Genomic DNA, 19522 nt, shown 5'->3' with positions numbered 1-19522 from the left:
ATTGGCTTGGATAACTTAAGGTGCCATATACAGAATTTAGGAGTGTATCTATATATGTTGCTACAAGGGTTAGTGTGTCTTGCACATGACTAAAGAGGCATACAGTTTGTGTGTACTGTTGTAACAATGGCTGGTACACTGTGTGTCTTGTTTGTGGGAGCTGTTTCACAGGTGATCAGTGCATATAAGATTGCCAGTTGGCTCCAGATTCATGTTCTAATCCTGGGTTTCCCTACTATATTCAAGGACTAATGGTTCTACTACTAATAATAATTATTTATATAGCGCTACCAGACGTATGCAGCGCTGTACAGAGACACAAAGAAGACAGTCCCTGCTTGAAAGACAAGATAGACCAGCGGTCTCAAACACGCGGCCCGCGGGCCACATGTGGCTCTCCAGGTTTTATTTGCGACCCGCGGTCTGGACTGGATCATTCTCTTCCTTTTGGAGCAGCAGCGGGTCGGGCCGGCTCGTTCCATTCAAAGCCACGGGTTGGCGGCTCCTTGCGCTATCCACTCCTGCATCGGAAGCCTCTCTGACATCACATCAGAGAGGCTTCAGACGCAGGCGCGGATCTCGCAAGGAGCCACCACCCACGGCTTTGAACGGAACGAGCCGGCCAGACACGCTGCTGCTCAAGTGGCGTACCAAGGGGGGGGGGGGCGGTCTGCACAGCTGGCCACCTTCCACTGTTCTCCCTAGAGTGTGGCTCGTCTAGAGCAGTGGTGCTCAACCTGCTTCCCTTCCCTTCTCACCGCTGCCATTGGGGAACAGGCTGGCACCGTGTTCTTTGATCTCTCTGCTTCTCTCGCCGACCGACGTCAATTCTGACGTCGATAGGACGTTCTGGCTAGCCAATCGCTGCCTGGCTGCCCGGAACGTCCTTTCCGACGTTAGAATTGACGTTGGGCGGTCGGCCCCGTGGGGAAGAGAAGCATGGAGATCTCGGACTGTTCCCGATGTCGGCAGCAGCAGCCTATTCTCCGGCGGCGGTGGCATGGGGGAGGGCAGGAAGGAAGGAAGAAAGAAAGTTGGGGGGACAGGGAGCCAGAAACAGAGCAAAAAATGGGACACAGAATCAGAGAAAGACAGACATAGAGAAAGAAAGAAAAAGTTGGGGGAGGGAATGAGGTCTGGAGGACAGGAAGCATACAGGAGGCTGAAAGAAGGGAAGAAATATTGGATGCACAGTCAGAAGAATAAAGTGCAACCAGAGACTCATGAAATTACCAAACAAAGGTAGGAAAATGATTTTATTTTCAATTTAGTGATTGAAATGTGCCAGTTTTGAGAAAGAAAAGATATTAAACTTTAAATGTGAGAACTCAAACCCTTTGCGGGGCCACATTTTGGATTTGTAGGTACTTGGAGGGCCGCAGAAAAAAATAGTTAATGTCTTATTAAAGAAATGACAATTTTGCATAAGGTAAAACTCTTTATAGTTTATATATCTTTCCTTTTAACTGTTAAAGGAAAGTTTTATAAACGATAAAGAGTTTAACCTCATGCAAAATTGTCATTTCTTTAATAAGACATTAACTATTTTTTTCTGCGGCCGTCCAAGTACCTACAAATCCAAAATGTGGCCCCGCAAAGGGTTTGAGTTTGAGACCACTGAGATAGACAAACATGATGTCTGATTTCATAATTGCAAATGTACAGCATAATGTTAATCCAAAGCACCAAAAGCAATAGAAACGGTAGAAAAAGTTACGGAAAGGCTGGAAAATTTTGCAAGAGATTGACAGAAGGTCCAAAAGTACTAGCACCTTGTCATCAGCAGCAGATGAATCCAGAGATGAGTGTGTTAAGTCCACCTATCAGCAGGCAGAGATAGAATACACAAAGCTGAGCTCTGTCATATGTGAAGGTCTGCTCACTGGAACTTCAATATTCTCTATCTCTATAGATGGTCTCTCCTCTGCTCCTGGTTTCATCTGCTGTGTTGAATGCCCGGCTGGTGTAGTGCAGTCTATCTCCACGAGGCTTGACTATGTTCCTGTTTTGGCTCTGCTAATTCAATTGAATGTGGGGATTAGGCTTTCTGAGATCTAGTTGGGTACAGCTGGTAGTGCCAGTTCCCTACCCATCCCCTGTACTCCTGTGGTGCTTGCCCTGCAATCCAACTCCCCCCTTACTGTTTAAAAAAAAGTGACCTGGCAAACCCAGAAGGAGTGCAGTGGCCTTGGAATAATTGTAGGAACCAGCAGCTGTTGTTTGTTTCCCAGCTAAGGGTCCTAGACAGTGGAATGCCACATTAAACAACAATAACAAAAAAAACCCCAGCAAATTCTCCTTTCTCCTTCAAAATTGGGTGAGTGCGGGGACTCCCTGGACGCTGCCATTTGGAGTTTGGCCAGGAATCCTGGTGTTTGGATCAGTCATGGCTATGGGCCACCCCCCAGTTGCGGTCATCTCTGGCAGGAAACAGGACTGTAGTTCGGAGCAAAATCCATTCAGCAAGAAGCCTCATAGTTGGCGGGGTGAGGGTGGGGGTGGGTTGGCCTCGGCCCTCTATTCCATAGTTGTGATCCCCTTTGCCCAGGAACCATAATTTGTTAAGCGATTCTGAGCTGCAGTCTTGGCAGAAAGCATCTCTTTCTCAGCAGGTCAGTATGACGGCCCTCATTTCTTTGTCGCAGTTGGCTGGAAACCGCTTGGTGGGTCCTTCCCTCCTCTTCTGAACTTGGGTTTTTTACAGGATTTGCTATGGGCAGTCGGCAGGCCGTGTCTGCTTCTGCCATCAAATCCCACTTTCACGGTCAGGAGGGTGTCTGCTTATTTTTAAGCATTGTTCTTTTTTTTTTTTGGTGGGCTTGTGAATCGATTCCCTTTCCTCCTCCTAGGCCTCTTCAGGCACTTGTGTTTCTTGCGTTGTGTTCCTCCCCAGGCCTAACTTCTTCCCTAGGAGTTTCTTTGACCTTGGGGATATTTGTGGCTCTTCAGGGTCTCTGAAGGGCCTGTTCTGACCAATCTGCAGGCTGCCTCCTTTCCAGGGGTATAACAGCCTCCTCTCACAAAAAAGAATGTGTAGCTTCCTGGAGGGCAGCCGAGTGCCAGTTTTGTTTTCCTAAGTTTGGACCCTTGACCCTAGAGAATGACACGGGGCCAAATGTTGTCCTGTCCTCGCAGGAATTCATTTTCCCGTCCCCGTAAGTACTTTTCCTGTCCCTGCCCCATTCTTGCAAGCTCCATCCTCATCAAATCACTTTAAAATCATGTATTTGAGGCTTGTGCGGTTAAGGCAAAGCTTACAGGAATGGGATAGCAACAAAACTCATGGCAACAGGATGGGGAAATTGAGTTCCTACAGAACAGGGACAAATTTGTCCCTGTAACTTGACCTTAAAACTAAGGCTTGAAATTGCATACCATACTGTATACGGAAAAACAGTGCTGCTGATTGTCTTTTTGAGCTGTGTAATGATTATGAACTTTGTAATAGTTCCCCCTTTTTGGGTTATAGCAAGGGGGTTGACACCAATATCCCCTGATGCAGCCAGTGAGTCCGGCAAAACAAGGATCCTTGTCGGTCTTTGTGGATGATCGACAACTGCTGGATATCTGTTGTTGGCAGACTTGCTGTTCTATATCTATATCTCAGGTTTATGGATGCCGTTCTACCTATACTGCAAGCCTGAATTGGTGCAAGGTTGAGGTTTGTTTGTTTTTTTAAATGCCTGTGATTATGCTGATGGTAGCAGATGGCCTGATGTTCTTTTAATCCCTGCAATTTAAGTCTTATGTGTTTTTTCTCTACCTGGTTGCAGTTTAAGGAGGCTTACTGACCTTGAGTACTTTTTTCCCTGTAGTCAACGTTTTTTTAATGCAGTATTTATTTCAAGGGGCTCCCCAATCTATGCTCAGTACTGTGCTTTTTTTCTGCTGTGAAGACAGACTTTGTCTACATAAATGAATGTTTTAAAAGCTTAAACTCTTTATTTATGTATTTAGTCATTTATTTAGCCCGTCCTCCCAAAGGAGCCCAGAACGGGTTACAAGAGTACATTCATAGTATAGGTAGGACAAACTTTAGTTAGAAATACAGACATTACAGCATTTACAGTATAGACAAAGGGGTTTAGATTTCAGCATTTACAGTGTGGACACAATATACAGACTTATAATATAGGTGCGGTAGGCGGTTAACGCGCGGAATACCACACATTCAACTGCCTGCTGCACTAGTCGCTAACATCTCCATTGATAAGGCGTTAGTTTTTAGGCTTGCCACGGGGGTTAGCACGTGATGAAATGTCCAATGTGCTAACCCCTGTAGTGCACCTTGATAAAAGGAACCCATAGACTTAGTGGACATAGGGGTTTCAGCGTAGATGTAACAAGGAGGTAAAATAGCTTTTCTTAGCAGGTGGGTACATCTTTGATTGAGAATGTGGTACTAACTATGGTTATATTTGCAGTGGCAATCGAGTTTTAGTGAGATTCCGTTTCCTTGATCTTAGAGTTTGCCACAGTGGGGGAAGTCTCTGGTATGGTTTTATATCTCTTTTCTATTTCAGAGGTCAATTTCCTAGTACCAACTCGTGCTGCAGCGCTCAGATTTCCTCAAGATGTCTTTACAGTACCCTGAACACAGAAATTAATAGACTAAAAAGGGGGCGATATGCTACTGAACCATAAAAAGAGAAGGGAAGAACAGCAGCTGGAAATTGAAAAACTTCTCTTTTCAGCGCGCGAAAATAGCAACACGTGCTCTGTGAGATCCCTATTACCGCCAGCTGGAAGACAAGGGCGTGCACGTACGGAGGCGCCTCTGCAGCGTGCCTAGGAAGGTTGTCGGGGAACGCGCACGAACTCGTGAGGGGCCGTGCCGGTTCTCACGAGTCACGTAACTGTGGCAGGCAGCTGGAGGTGTGCAGCGGTGATGAGGCGTGAGAGGTTTATTCGTGGCAGTTTCGGTCCCTTTTCCGTACTGTTGCTGTTCTTGCTGGCTGTCTCAAATGCGTTCTCCGCTGGACCCTTGGTCATCAACACATGGGGCTCAGCGTTCGGGAGGGCAACAGCAAAAGGTGCTGCCTGCTTAGGGTATATGGGGAGGACAGAAGGGAAACTTGCTTGCTTTCGTTTTAACTCGGGAAAGATACAAAACCAATCCGGGATGTTAGTTGCCTGGGCTGACCGTCTGTGTTTTTTTTAATGGGCGTGTCTAGTGGTTAGGCTGGAAATTTAAATAATTCGATGCTTCTCTCTTCGTCCTTGTACATAAAATTTGAGGAGCTGCGATAATGCTAACAGCAAAGCATTCTTTTTATTTGTGGCACGCTGGAGTCTAATTGGCTTTTATACTCTAAAACTTTCCAACCCACCCCCTTCCCCTCCTTGCATGTAGTGTCTCGTGAAATATCATTGATTTGCTCTGTGACCTGCTAGACTTTCAAGCTACTGAGGTTCTGTCTGAAGGAGCTTTTTCACATAGCTGAGGACCGATATTTCTAGAAGTAACCAGCAGTCTTGTTAGTGGCTTTTACTGTGTTCTCGGGACCGGCCCTGCCAAAACGTCCGCCTGGGGTACCTGCAGTACAGCAGGAGTGCAACATTCCCTCCCCCTTTCCTGACGAAAGGGACCAGCCTATTCAGTGCAAGTGCAGGGCTTTTAATCATAGGCTCGCGTTCAGCGTATGGGGTTGGGCCTAAGAACACGCGCGGGTGCTTAAGTCCACATGTCCCTTGGACCCGGAAGAGGGAGCGTGGAGCGAAGGAAAAAGGGAATGGGAAAAGCGAGACGATCTCCAACCCCCGCCCCTTGGCCAGCGTCTTTGCTCCAGCTTCTTTCCTCCAAACGGGTAGTGGAGGACAAGGGGAAAGGCTGGATTATGGAGATAGGGAAGAACGGAAAATGCTGGACTTACACGGTTGTAGGACCTTGAAATGCCGTTTTGGAGTTGAGGTTCACCCAGGGGCTACACTGTGTAACTTCTCCCTCGTTTATTCGCTTTTTCGGTTATTCAGTTTTTAAGTTGCTGGCTCCTCCCCCCCAAATTACATCAGCTTGCATATAGGACTCGCTGATTCCAAGCGTTTACAGAGAAATCCACTGATTCCCAGCATTTTGTTCACTGTGTTTTGCCTCTCCTTCAGAAACAGGCCAGGTCGCCCACCATGTTATTCGCGGTTTCACCATATTCATGATGGTTTTTAATAGAAAACAGCAAATAACATATAAAAGAGTTATTTGCAGTTTTTCAGTATTTGCGGTTCTGTTAATCCCCTATCACAGCGAATACAGAGGGAGAACTGTATTCTCATTGCATGCACTGTCATTTAAAGTCTGAAATTTGAAAAGATGTTATGATTATCTGTCAAACCGAATTTCCAGTGCAATAGGTGAGACATTCTAGACAAGTGGGTTATATTTAGGGTTATCAGATGTCTGGATTTCCCCGGCCATGTGCAGATGCCCTCCCAACAAGTGAATAGGTTGAGGGGTGTTGCTGGGGGCAGAACAGGGCGTGACTCAGGTAGGCTTGGGGTGGGGCTATGGGTCCGGATTTTAGTTCTGGAAAATCTGGTAACCCTAGTTGTATCCTAAAGGATATGTGCCATATCCAGAAGAAGAATCCATTCTAGATTTTTTTCTGTGACTCCTGTATTACACTGGGAGCAATAGCACCCCCTTCAGTGTTTTTTCCTGAAGGAGTGTTTTTGTTCTGCTGTCCTTTTTTCTTATTTTAGTTTGATGATTTTATCCCTTTTTGGGATTTCTTTGTGCTCGGAACTCTGCCTGCATAGAGGAGATGCAAACTCAGGTCTGCAGCTAACAGGTTGATCCTTGGTGGTACCTGTTGGCCAGCTTGCATTAGTTTCTGTGAAGCTCGGGGCCATCCCCACTTTTCTCTCACCCTATGTTAAGCATGGTTAGGCATGCAGGGTATTAGGCATCCTTTAGGGGCTCAGTGGTGTCTCGCAGAGCGCCGGCTGCATTTTCACCTCCACCAGTCCAAGTAGTGCATCTGTCAGCCCGCAAGGGTGGAGGTACGGTCAGACACTGTGTCTGACTGGCAGCCCGAAGATCAGGGTATAGGAGGCATTCCCAGCATGAGGCAATGATTTCTCTTCCAGCTACTGTGAAAGAGCTGAGGCAGACTGCTGCACATTTCCAGCACAAGTCACAGTAAAGTTATCACAGTCTGTGAGGTGGTTCAGGGGGTTACCAGATTTTAGGTCAGTAAAATCTGGACCCCTAGACTCTCCCCCCAGGCCTGCCTAGTTCCACCCATCCCTGCCCCATTACGCCCTAGTTCTACCCTCAGCCCTGCCCCCGCTGCCTATTTGTTAGGCAGGAAGGCATCCACGTATGCACCTGGACAAAGTGCTGAGTTTTGAAAAGCCCTCTGGAACCCTGTACATGTCCTCAAAAGGAGGATATGTCTAGGGAAATCTGGACATCTGGTAACCCTAGGGGGGAGGGGTCTGAAGTTCACTGATGTAGAGGTTTCTTCATATCCCTCTGTTTCCCCACCTGAAAAATTCTGGAGTCACTGTTTGTAGACTTTGCTTACTGTGAAAAATAGTGATTTTGATGTGAATTTCTTAGTGGCAGCTATCTTGGATTTTTGGCAATATTTTTTTCAAACGTTCCCTGCACTTCTAAAACTGTGTTTTTTGCCTCAATACTTGTTGGGATGGGGTCCTTGGGCTCCTCTGCTCCAAATTCATGCCAGGTTTCCACAAAATTTGCACTTCAGGAGTGTGTTTGTGGCGCGTCCAGGAGAGGTGGGAGCGCACAGTCTAGCATCTCCCTTGTCTAAGCATGTGATGAACAGGGCAGCCTTCTCTGATTTCGGATTCCAGCAACGCTGCCATTTCCACGCGAAGGGATGCATTTTTCAGTCATGAGTGTGACTACATGCTCCATGGTCAGGATGCCCTTTTCAAATTTCTGACATTTTTGTTCCCTGCCTGTCAGAACAGCCGTGCTTCTATTGCGCAGTCCTCCTGAACCTTGGACTTGTCTCTCGTGGCTTTGCCTTCTTGAGTATGTCCTATTAGCAGAGCCTGCTCTTTGTGGTACTCCTGTTGAGGATCAGGTGTTGACCTTTTGTTTTCTGGGGATGCCTTTCCTGTGGCTGAGGACCTGTGCTGGCATACTTGATCTGTGGGTCTTTCTCTGGTTTTCCATCCTGGGGATGATCCCATGGTTTTGCGGTTCTTTCAGTCTGCTGCCTTACTGCATCTCTTTCGAGTCTCTGTAGAAGCTCACTTTGAACACTCAGCCAGCTCTTTCTACCTCCTCTCATGTGTGGAGTGAGTGCATTTTCTTTGCATCCTGTTCCTGGCAGTCTGCTCTTGGGGCATGGGCTCTTCTGGCAGGGCTCCTCGGTTGCGTAGGTGTCTAAGCACTCCTTACTTCTAAGTGCAGGTGGATTGGTGCTCCCGGGCATGCAGAACCACCATGAGGATGTGTTTCTCCGTGGACCTTTTGCAGCAGTGACTCTCGAGGTCCCAGCTGCCTTGGTGACTCTCTTGTCTCTACTGCTGGTTTGTTACAGTTGAGCACCTTGGCAAATGATGGCTTAGCCACCTCAACTTCTCTGGTGTAGCTGATGTTCCTGGCGCTCTATAGGTTCTTATGTGGGTTCTGGTTCAGGCGTCGGCATCTTTGATGTCTGCTCAAGGTTTGCTATGGCTTGGACTCCTCTACAGCTACTCTTGCAAGACTCTTTTCAGGAGCAGTTTTTCTTTGGCTAAGGCCTGGATGTTCTCATGAATTCTGTGGTGGACTTTCATCTAAGACCCTGCCTGTCAATGATCCCTTCTCTTCTGGAGATTCAGGACGCTATCCTTTTCAAGGCTCTAGGTATTCCTGCACTTATTTCAGTTCCACGTCTCAAAGCTTTTTCCAGGGCTACTGGCAGAAGTTATTTGGTTCCAGACGTAACCAGCCCTCCTCCTCTCGTGCAGCTCCTTCTGCTCCACAGATGCCCTGACACTGGGCAGAGGGAGGCCTCTGCATATAGGTTAGCATTCCTACAGGCTTGGATGCACAACATTCTGACCAGTAGGTCCTGGACATCATTCAGTCAAGCTACAAGCTGGCCTTTTCTTGGCCTCTGACAGATTGGTTTATGAACTCTCCCAAACAGTGGTCACAGTGCATGCCACTATACGATGATTGTAGAATATTCAGGCCATGGAACAGGTGCCACCTGAGGACTCGGGCTAGGGCAGATATTCCATATTCTTTGTCATACCGCAGAAAGGTTCCAGTGCTTGGAGACTGCTCCTGGATCTTATGCATGTGAATGCAGCGCTCATGGTCCAGCACTTGGAGACGGTGCGGTCTGTCGTGGCAATGATGGCCCCGGGACAGTTCCTTGCCTTTCTGGTTCTCACAGGGAGCTTACTTGCATATTCCCATTTTTCAGGTGCACCAGAATTTCTCTGTGTTCATGTTCTGGAAAATCTTTACCAGTTTCAACTCTGCCTTTTGGCCTGGTGATAGCACCTCATACCTTCACCAAGATGATAATGGTCTTGACTCTCTTGAAGATGATGGGGGTTGCAGGTACACTCCTACTTGGCCAGTTAACTGATCAGTGCCTCCTCGTTGGCCGAGGGTTGGCGCCTGGTGGATCACGTGATCCAGGTCCTAGAAGACCTGGACTCGGTGTATTGCAACAATAAAAAATAAACTTTTGCTCCCTTCGCTGTCCCTGGTATGTCTAGAGGTCTTATTCGACATGGCAGCTGGCCGAGCTTCTCATCCAGAAGCATGTCAATGATAGTTGTGCTCTCAGGTTTATTGTCTAATGCACAAAGCTGCTTTGTAGCGTGTGACTAGCTCCAGGTCCTGGGATCTGTGGCGGCCTCCAGTGATGTAATCTCTTGGAAGAGGGCACATGTGCGTCCTCTGCAGCTTGTGTTGCTGTCCCTCTGGGTTCCACTGGTAAGTGTTTGTCAGCTCTTCTTTGGACTCTAGAGGCCTGGGCCTTCCACAGTCCCTCTCGAGGGGCGTGCCACTGTGGATTGTATCTTGGAAGAGAAGGGAAGCCGGCACGCACACAGAGCCCCAGAGGGAAGCTTACAACTTACTTCTTTTACTTGCTTCGGGCCTTCCTCGCTGCCTTCACGGAAACAGAAATTAGGCAGGACCCAGCAGTAGGAAAGCCCGAAGCAAGTAAAAGCATGCTGGCAAAAAAAAAAAAAAGGCAGTCAAACAAAATTTTCGGCGGAGTCAGCCCAGAAAGGAGCATCGGCGGCAGCAGAAAGATTCACCGGGCGCTCATCCACTTAGCTGGGCGATGCGCCCGGCTATAAGGCCCTGGGGAGAACACTGCATACTTAAATGATGGCTGGTTACAAACAGTATGCCTAGACTATATAGACCTAAACAGGACAAAAGTAAACGTATGGGAAATGAACAGCTGATAATAGAGTGTATCTTGAAAACATAAGCAGATAGTAGCTCAAAGACAAGCCGACTGGGTAGATGAAAATTGAAACCTGGGAAAGATCTAAATTATTGTTCAAATGAGCTTCTATTAAAACCAAAGAATAAAACGACAGCACTCAGGAAAGTAAAAAAGGGAGAGTAAAATGGACTTACCGAAAAGGTCTCTGCACTGATGAGATAAACTCATACGCAGAATAAACGTGAATACGCGACAATGGGGCTATGATATTTGATCTGTTGAAAGAGGCGCCAAAAAAGTGTCGACAGTGGATTGAATGCACACTGATAGGGGAGGGGCATCGGGCTGTTAAAAAAGGTTGCTTTAATAAATAAATGAAAATACTGGTGAAAAACTAAATAAAAAACCAAAACCATGATAAAGTGCCGAACCTGACTGCAAGTGGTAGTGAAAGTAGCATAAGGCACCTGTAGTACTGTTAGTGCCAGAGCTGCTTAGAATAAAGAACCGGGCTGTACATGAGAAGAAAAAAGAAAGAATGAAGTGATAAGATGTAAAGTGCTGGCCCTTCACTGCACCACTTGATAAAACTAAGGAGTGATGTTCTAGAGCAGAGGTGCCCACACTTTTTGGGCTTGTGAACAACTTTTAAAATGACCAAGTCAAAATGATCTACCAACAATACAATTTTTTAAAAACACATAGCACACTGTACACATAGAAAATGTTAATTATCATTCCTATTCCAGGGTTTTTTTCAAAGAGGTCAAAGTAGATGACTCTATACACTGTTACCTTAGTAACAACCATACAAAAATAGACAAATATACCCCCTCCCTTTTTACTAAACCACGATAGCAGTTTTTAGTGCAGGGAGCTGCGCTGAATGCCCAGTGCTGCTCTCAACGCTCATAGGCTCCTTGCGCTAAAAACCACTATTGCTGTTTAGTAAAAGGGGACCATGGTGTATAATATAGACAGCAGACCACTATTGCTGTTTAGTAAAAGGGGACCATAGTGTAAAATATAGACAGAAGATATAAATTCAGACACATTTTGATCACTAAATTGAAAATAATATCATTTTTCCTACCTTTGTTGTCTGGTGATTTCATGAGTCTCTGGCTGCACTTTTTTTCTTCTGACTGTGCATCCAATCTTTCTTCCCTTCTTTCAGCCTGTATGCTTCCTCTCCTCCAGACCTCATTCCCTCCACCAACTTTTTCTTCCTCTCTCCCTGCCCTTTCTTTCTTTCTCTCTTCATGCCCCCTTTCTTTTTTTCTGTTTCTCTTCTTTCCTTCTGTCTCCCTGCCTGCCCTCTTTTTTTCTTTCTCCCTGCCCTTCCCAAGCCACTGCCAATGCCGCTGCCATCAGGGAACAGGCCCCAAAGCCGCCGTTGCCGCCCCAAGCTCTCCCTGCTTCGGGCCGACCAGCATTCCTCTCCCCGACTTCAATTCTGCCGTCGGAGAGGAAATTCAGGCTCAGCCAGGCAGTGATTGGCTGGCCAGAACTTCCTCTCTAATGGCAGAATTGACGTCGGGGAGAGAGAAAGGCTGATCAGCCCAAGATCGCAATCAACCTATTGGGAGAAATGCTGCTGGGTCCTGCCTTCGCGGAAACAGAAAGTAGGCAGGACTCGGCAGCAAGAAGAGCAAATTGTAAGCTTCACTGACCCGTCTCCCACCTTAACCCCTAGCAAACGCATGCTTCAGGGCTCCAACATGTGCGTGCCGGCTTCCCTTCTCTTCCTCTCACCCCCCTGCGGACATAACTTCCGGTTTCGGAAGCCGACATGCACACGTTAGAGCCCTGGAGCATAAGTTCGCTATGGGCTAAGGCCTGAAATCTCCAAGCCAGTGTTTGTTTGTTTTTACATTTTGAGCAGCGGCGGCAGCAGCAGCAGAATTTAGCCAGATGGTCATCTAAATTACCCGGGCGGACCGCCCGGCTAAAAGGCCCTAGGGAGAACACTGTATAGAATCATATTCTGTTAATGGCACACTTTGATTTCATATGTTGATGGAAGGATAAATAAATGTTTTTGAGAGGATAATATCAGTTCAATACACAAAGGAGATGGTATACTGTTAACCAACACCAGTCAATCCACTCAAATAAATTGGTCTTCAGACCCTCAGAAATGCCACCATCCACTCCATTGTAGTTTCAATAGTGGTTGGATTTACACATGAGATCCTCACCGGGTCACTTATAATCTATTGTGAAGATAGAAATTTGCTCTGACTATTTTGCCAATAATCTTCTTATAAAGTTAATACTTAGCTGAGGTGGTGCATTCAAAGGAATCTATCACCAACATGTTTCACCCTCGTTTAAAATTCATGAGTGGTCGCGTTGTGGGTAACCAATTCAAACTTAGAGGGATCGGAACCCTGATGAAACCCAGTATAGGGTGAAACATGTTGGTGATAGATCCCTTTGAATGCATCACCTCAGCTAAGTATTAGCTTTATAAGAAAATTATTGGCAAAATAGTCAGAGCAAAGTTCTATCTTCACAATAGATTATAAGTGACCCGGTGATGATCTAATGTGTAAATCCAACCACTATTGAAACTACAATGGAGTGGATGGTGGCATTTCTGAGGGTCTGAAAACTAATTTATTTGAGTGGATTGACTGGTGTTGGTTAACAGTATACCATCTCCTTTGTGTATTGACACTTTGATTTCATGGCATATAAATTGAAAAAATCATGTATTCCTTATTGTGTGTTGAATACAGCATGGAGCGTGCTACAGTCTCGTGGCTCTGCACTGGATGCTGTTGAGAGAGGCTGCTCAGAGTGTGAGATTGCCCAGTGTGATGGCAGTGTGGGGTTTGGAGGAAGCCCTGATGAACTCGGAGAAACAACTTTGGATGCTATGATAATGAATGGGTAAGGAAAGAAACTCTTGTTTATGTAGTGCTTTTCCATGGCAGCTTTGTTTGTTGTTCATTTGATACCCTGCTTAATTCAATAGGCCAAAGCGGCTTACAAAATACAATCTTATGGAAAAGAATACCGATATTAAAAACAAAAAATAATACAATCAAACAAGTAAAACTTTAATATAAATTGTAAAACAAAATATTTATATTCCAGATATCATCTGTATGCAGTTTAAAAAATAAAATGTAATTAGGTACTTGAAAAAAAAAAAGTTATTTGCTGCATAATCATGCTTTGAGTTAAAAGTGCACAGGTATTTGTGCTTTGTCTAAGATATTTAGCCTAACAATTCTCATGTTGTCCCCTGAGACCCACGCTGGTTTCAGAAACTACCAGTAAATGATCATATTTTGATGCAGATGATGACACTCCAGTTTCAGAACACTCCAAACAAGATTATAGTAAAATGGCATAAAAGACAGTTCGGGTTGCCCAGATATCCTAGAGGCAATAGAAGCAACTTACACCAATCCTAGACCCACGTCTTCCAGTCCTAGACATTGTTTAACACCACATCCTGGCTGGCAAAAGAGAGAATCAATACTTGTCATTCAGTCAGAAGGCTGCTTCTATATGTGGTGGCTTAGGAGAGGATTTAAGAATGTGGAAGTTATGTAGCTAGTCGTAAATAAAGGCCTTTGCTTCAGGTATTAGACTCTCTATTAATGAAAGCAGGCAGGACTGCAGTTGTGATTTGTCTATGTGGTTGGCAAACCACGACTTGCAAGCTGCATGAGACTCTTTAGCCACTTGAGTACGGCTCACAGCTCAGCTAGCTAGAGCAGGGGTGCCCAACCTGCTTCCCTTCCCCGTAAAGAGGTTGCTGAAGCACCGGGCTAACCAACTTTCGACACCCGATGTCAATTATGATGTCGGAGAGGAAGTTCTGGGCCAGCCAATCGTCAGGTGGGGAAGGTTGGTCGGCCCGGCGCTTCAGCGTCCTCTTTATGGGGAAGGGAAGCAGAGAGAGCTCAGAACTCTGCGGCGGCCTATTCCCCGGCGGTGGTGGCGGCTTGTTCCCCAATGGCAGTGGCTTGGGGGAGAGCAGAAAGAAAGAAAGGGGGGAAGGGAGATAGACAGAAAGAAAGAAGGGAGACAGACAGAAAGGGGACATGAAGAGAGAAAGAAAGAAGGGGGCAAGGTGAAAGAAAGAAAAAGGAGAGGAAATGAGGTCTGGAGGAGAGGAAGCATATAGGAGGCTGAAAGAAGGGAAGAAATATTGGAAGCACAGTCAGAAGAATAAAGTGCAATCAGAGACTGATGAAGTTACCAGACAACAAAGGTAGGAAAATGATTTTATTTTCAATTTAGTGATCAAAATGTGTCCGTTTTTTGAGAATTTATATCTGCTGTCTATATTTTGCACTATGGCCCCCATTTACTAAACCACAATAGCGGTTTTTAGCGCAGGGAGCCTATGAGCATTGAGAGCAGTGCAGGGCATTCAGCGCAACCCCCTGCGCTAAGAACTGCTATTGCGGTTTAATAAAAAGGGAGGGGGTATATTTGTCTATTTTTGTATAGTTGTTACTGAGGTGACATTCCATAAAGTCATCTGCCTTGACCTCTTTGAAAACCCGCAGAATATAAATGATAATTAACATTTTCTCTGCATACAGTGTGCTTTGTGTTCTTTTTTAATTTTATTTTTGGTAGATCATTGTGACTTGGCCAAGAAGGTAAGGGGAGCTGCTGAAAGACATCTAGTAATCCTTGCAGGCTTGTGACTGTGCAGGGAATTATTTTTGTAAAATCATGTTTTGTTATATGACTGGCATTATTTAGATTTTAATTTCTATGAATGAATAGATTGAAAATGATATAAAATTACTTGCTTATTTTTATGTGCGTGCGCTGAAGGGAAGTGGAGAGAGAGTGGGCTGAGGACGCTGAAGGGAAATGGGGAAGAGAGAGTGGGGAGAAGATGCTGACTTATAAATTGACAATTGTACAGAATATTTCTTTTTATACTTTAATATAATTTCAGTATAAAACTATTCAAGGCTTGTGTGGATGGGATCAGATGGTTTGCGGGAACAGGGCCAAGCTCGCGGGGATGGGGCAAATTTTTTCCCCGTGTAATTCTCTAGGCTCTGCCACGAATTGATTTCGACTACATGTGGGCTAGTGGGGTGTCAGTCGGATTGACGTAGCCATCATAGCGCAAGCGGGCGCGGAGTATGGTTCTCAAAAGAAATCTTAATCGTTGTACTGCTGATATTTGACTCTTTTGACTGAGTTTGTCTACCACTGGTCTAAGTAGCCTAGGGAGGACATTGGCTTCTCTCCTGCTGTTCTAAAAAAAATATACAAATGTGATGCTTATATATTTTTTTCAATTTTTTTTTATTCAGTTTATTTATACAAAAATGTGTAATCTATGCATATTCACTTGAATCAATAGATAACACCCTCCCCCCCAAATATCAGTTTTTTAAACCTGCAGTAGAAAGTGGTCTTTCCATGCTCTTAAGCAAATCTTTTCTGCATACTAGGCCATTACTACTGTAGACAGTAAACGACTTGATTTTTTCCATTTTCTGAATTAATGGCCATTCACTAATTTTTCCATTAGCGTGTAAGCACTTAGCACCACCTATTTTCTAAGCAGTAAGGGCTCGTGCTAATCCTACGCTAATCAGTGCATGGCTGTACTGACTCACTAACTGATTATTGTTAAAATGTTTACTCTTCCACACCCAGACATGCCCCTTGGGCCAAAAAATAAAAATATATATTTTAGCATGCGAGTAGCACACATGCGTTGAAACTTACTGCAGGATGTTTCAGTGTGCCCTATGGTGAGATCTTTTAAGATGTAGTAAGCACTTACTGCAGCTTGGTAAAAGGACCCCTTAGTTAGAATCGGTTAACATAGAAATCACATTTGTTATGCAAGGGCTTTAGAAATTGTTTCCCAGAAAATGTACGTGTAGCTCATTATGCAAAAAGTCTCCTGGAAAATTTTTTTTTAAATCCACATGGAAAATGGCGGCTATAAAATTGCACAGGTGTATGTGTACTGCAACAGCCCATGCACTTTTGTATGTGTTGTGCATAGATGTTCTCGGGGTATACTTAGAGGTACGCATGTATAAAATGTGCTTACGTGCATAAAATTGTATCTGCATTGGATTAGGTGTAGGCACATAATTGTGTGGTAGAAGGGATTATTCTTGGAACCTGTTAGGCACATTAGCACACAGTGTTCTCTTTATAACTGTATTCCTCATGTGGAAAACTAAAAATTATAAAAATACTGTAAAGGAAACAGCAGTAACATTAATTGTTCATAGCATTTTTTTCATTTACAGTGTTAAATTTAGAAACAGAGAACATGATGACGATAAAGACCAACCAGCAATGGTTCTCATCTCAGTCATTGGAGCAAAGCCAACCAGTTGGGTTTTCAGGATATCCATAAAAGAGATCTGCCTACACTGTCTCCTTTGTATTCACATCTCTTGTGCATATTCATTATGGGGATCCTGAAAAAATGATTGACTAGGTATATCCTGATGACTGGGTTCAGAACCACTTGCCATATGGCTAATCTAGTGTGAAAATTTATTTTCAGATTGTTTGCATGTATTTAGTTAAGATTTATAACCCCAAATTTCAAAATATGTAAACATAAATAATAAATGTAATGCTGTTTTTGAGATTGATCATGTTGGCACGATTTTGTTTATTTCAGTAATACAATGGAAGTTGGAGCAGTAGCAAACTTAAGGCGAATTAAAAATGCTATTGGTGTGGCTCGTGCTGTGATGGAATATACCAAGCACACACTTTTGGTGGGAGAATCTGGTATGTTTTAAAAAATACTCATAAAAATACTTATAATGTTTTATCGAGTCCTGAAAATGATATTCTCCCTAAACATGCTAAACCCAAAGAGTAGCAACATTCCATGCTACCGATCCAGGGCAAGCAGTGGCTTGCCCCATGTCTTTCTCAATAACAGACTATGGACTTTTCCTCCAGATTACAATGCAAAGTATGACATAGTATGTTACATTGCAATGTCAACACAGTGAACGATAAAACATTTTAATAGACAGCATAGGCCAGTGGGCTTAACTAATTTTTGAGCAGGGGTTATTTTAGATCCAAATGAGTTAAAGGAGAGCCTCTTTTCCCAAACTGAATTGCAACACAGCTGTTCACCAGCCTGTGTCAGGAATATCTATCCTCACTAGCCTACATCTCAAAAGCACACTTACACCAAGTCTTACATCACAACTCTCTTCTAAACCTTCCCACACCGTACCTGTGTACCACCAGTCTCTCGCTCTGATTCTTGTCTAACTCACTTTCAATCCCCAACTTGTAATAAAACCAAAAGTATATATTGATACATCATTTAATAGAAGAAGAAAAAAAAGTAACATTGTGCCAGAATAAAAATCTTCGCATAACGTTACAGCTGACAAAAGAGGACTATAAAATAATCAATACTTGCAAACATTTCAGCTCCAATTAATGAACTGCAAAGCACATCATCAATAATCAAAATGCCAAAATATTTTTATCTTTTAAGTTGTGCTCATAGTTTACATCTCTCTCTCTCTCCCCCGATCAAGCATCCATCTCTCTCTCCTATATCCCCCAATCCCTGATCAAACATCCAAGCCAGCATTTCACTCTTGCGCCTCTTCCCCCTTCCCATTCTGCGAGTCTGGCACTTTCTCCTACCTGCCCCTGGGTGCTATAAACACATGGTCTTCCTTTGTGTTTAATGCAGGCATTCCTGAAACCTTCCTTTCCCCAATCCTGCCTGCACGGCAACAGGACGTTGCTGTTGGAGGAGATAAGAGAAGGCCCCCAGGCGGTATAATGTTGGCCTGCCTTAATCTCCAACGAAGTTGCAAATTTACAGGACCCGGGGGAGGGAAAGGCTTGCATTGAAGACCACTGACATAGGGTGTAAGCAAAAAAAGGAGAAAACACTGTAGATGGAAAAGAGAGAGTAATAGAGGTTAGAAAATAGGGACGCATTTGAAGAAATTTGTACATGAGGTCAGATTTTGATGCTTGAAAATTCTCATCTAAGGTAGGAGTGCATAAACATGTCCTATAGTATGTAAATTATGTATTTATGTACATTAACAAAACAAATGAAAAATAAGGTGGTGGTATGCAATCCCACTTTATTCCGGTACCAGTGGGTTATTTCTCTTCACCCGCCAGGGTCTATATGAAGCTTCAAAACTTCAAAGGCTTTTTCCCCCCTTCCTGAGCATGCTCGCCAGTCAGTCTGAAATCAGCCAGGAACATCTGTAGAGGATAAGAATAAGAGAGAGAGGGGTACAGGAAACACTTCCCGACAAGTAAGCATATTCTGCTCACAATTATAAATGCAAAACAGCAACAAGGGAACATAATCAAATTGGGATAACAAACATCAGTAGCCTGAATGACAATAACAAGTGGAAGCTTTGCTGAAAGAAAGGATAGTAAAATTCCTAGAAACTATTTGGTTACAGGATCCGAGGCACTATGGTTTTACTAAAAGTAAATCATGCCAAACAAATCTGATTGAATTTTTTGATTGGGCGACCATAGAATTGGACTAAGGACATGCTAGATGTAATTTACTTAGATGTCAGCAAAGTCTTTGACACGGTTTCTCATACCTTTTGTTGTCTGGTCATTGTTCAAATCTTGTTGGACCCAGGCTCTGGTTGTCTTCTGATAGCTTGCTTACCAGGGTCTCCTTCTTTCTTCTTTCTCCATGCTAACCATCCATCTGCCATCTCTGTCCTCCCCTTCCGTTTCCCTTGAACAAACTTGATGGACTGAAGTTAGGACCCAAAGTGGTGAACCAGATTAGAAACTGGTAGATGGACAGACGCCAGAGGGTGATGGTTAGTGCTGCCCGATTCACGATTCAAATCGGGTGAATCGATTCAAATCGGTTTGTTTTTGTAAAAAACCGGACTCACCAATTCAGCCCCGATTCAAGTTCATTCTTTTTTTTCCCCACCGGCCGCCGGACTCGTTCCCATCTAATGTAACTTCCGGTTTTGCGAAACTGGAAATTAAATCAGAAGAAACGAAAGGAGGGGGGAGCGAGCAGACCTCGTGCAGCGGACCTCGGAAGCAAAGGGTAACCGGCGGGGGAGGGGAGGTTAAGAATCAGCAGGGGAGATCTGGTGTAACAGAGTAGACACTAAGGAGGGAGTGGCAAC

General features: G+C 44.5%; 1 protein-coding gene across 1 annotated transcript in view; it reads left to right on the top strand.

Moving 5' to 3' along the window:
* The first annotated feature begins 4523 nt into the window (after positions 1-4523).
* Positions 4524-19522, top strand: part of AGA (aspartylglucosaminidase) — a 38868-nt gene continuing 23869 nt past the window's right edge. The window contains exons 1-3 of the mRNA XM_033942933.1: positions 4524-5033; positions 13121-13274; positions 17026-17138. Coding sequence (XP_033798824.1) covers positions 4889-5033; positions 13121-13274; positions 17026-17138 — 412 coding nt within the window. The 5' untranslated portion in view covers positions 4524-4888. The remainder of the gene's footprint in view (positions 5034-13120; positions 13275-17025; positions 17139-19522) is intronic.

Source organism: Geotrypetes seraphini, chromosome 1, assembly GCF_902459505.1.
Source record: "Geotrypetes seraphini chromosome 1, aGeoSer1.1, whole genome shotgun sequence".
Taxonomy (NCBI): domain Eukaryota; kingdom Metazoa; phylum Chordata; class Amphibia; order Gymnophiona; family Dermophiidae; genus Geotrypetes; species Geotrypetes seraphini.
The sequence above is the reverse complement of the archived record's forward strand: the minus strand, read 5'-3'. Positions and strand labels throughout refer to the sequence as shown.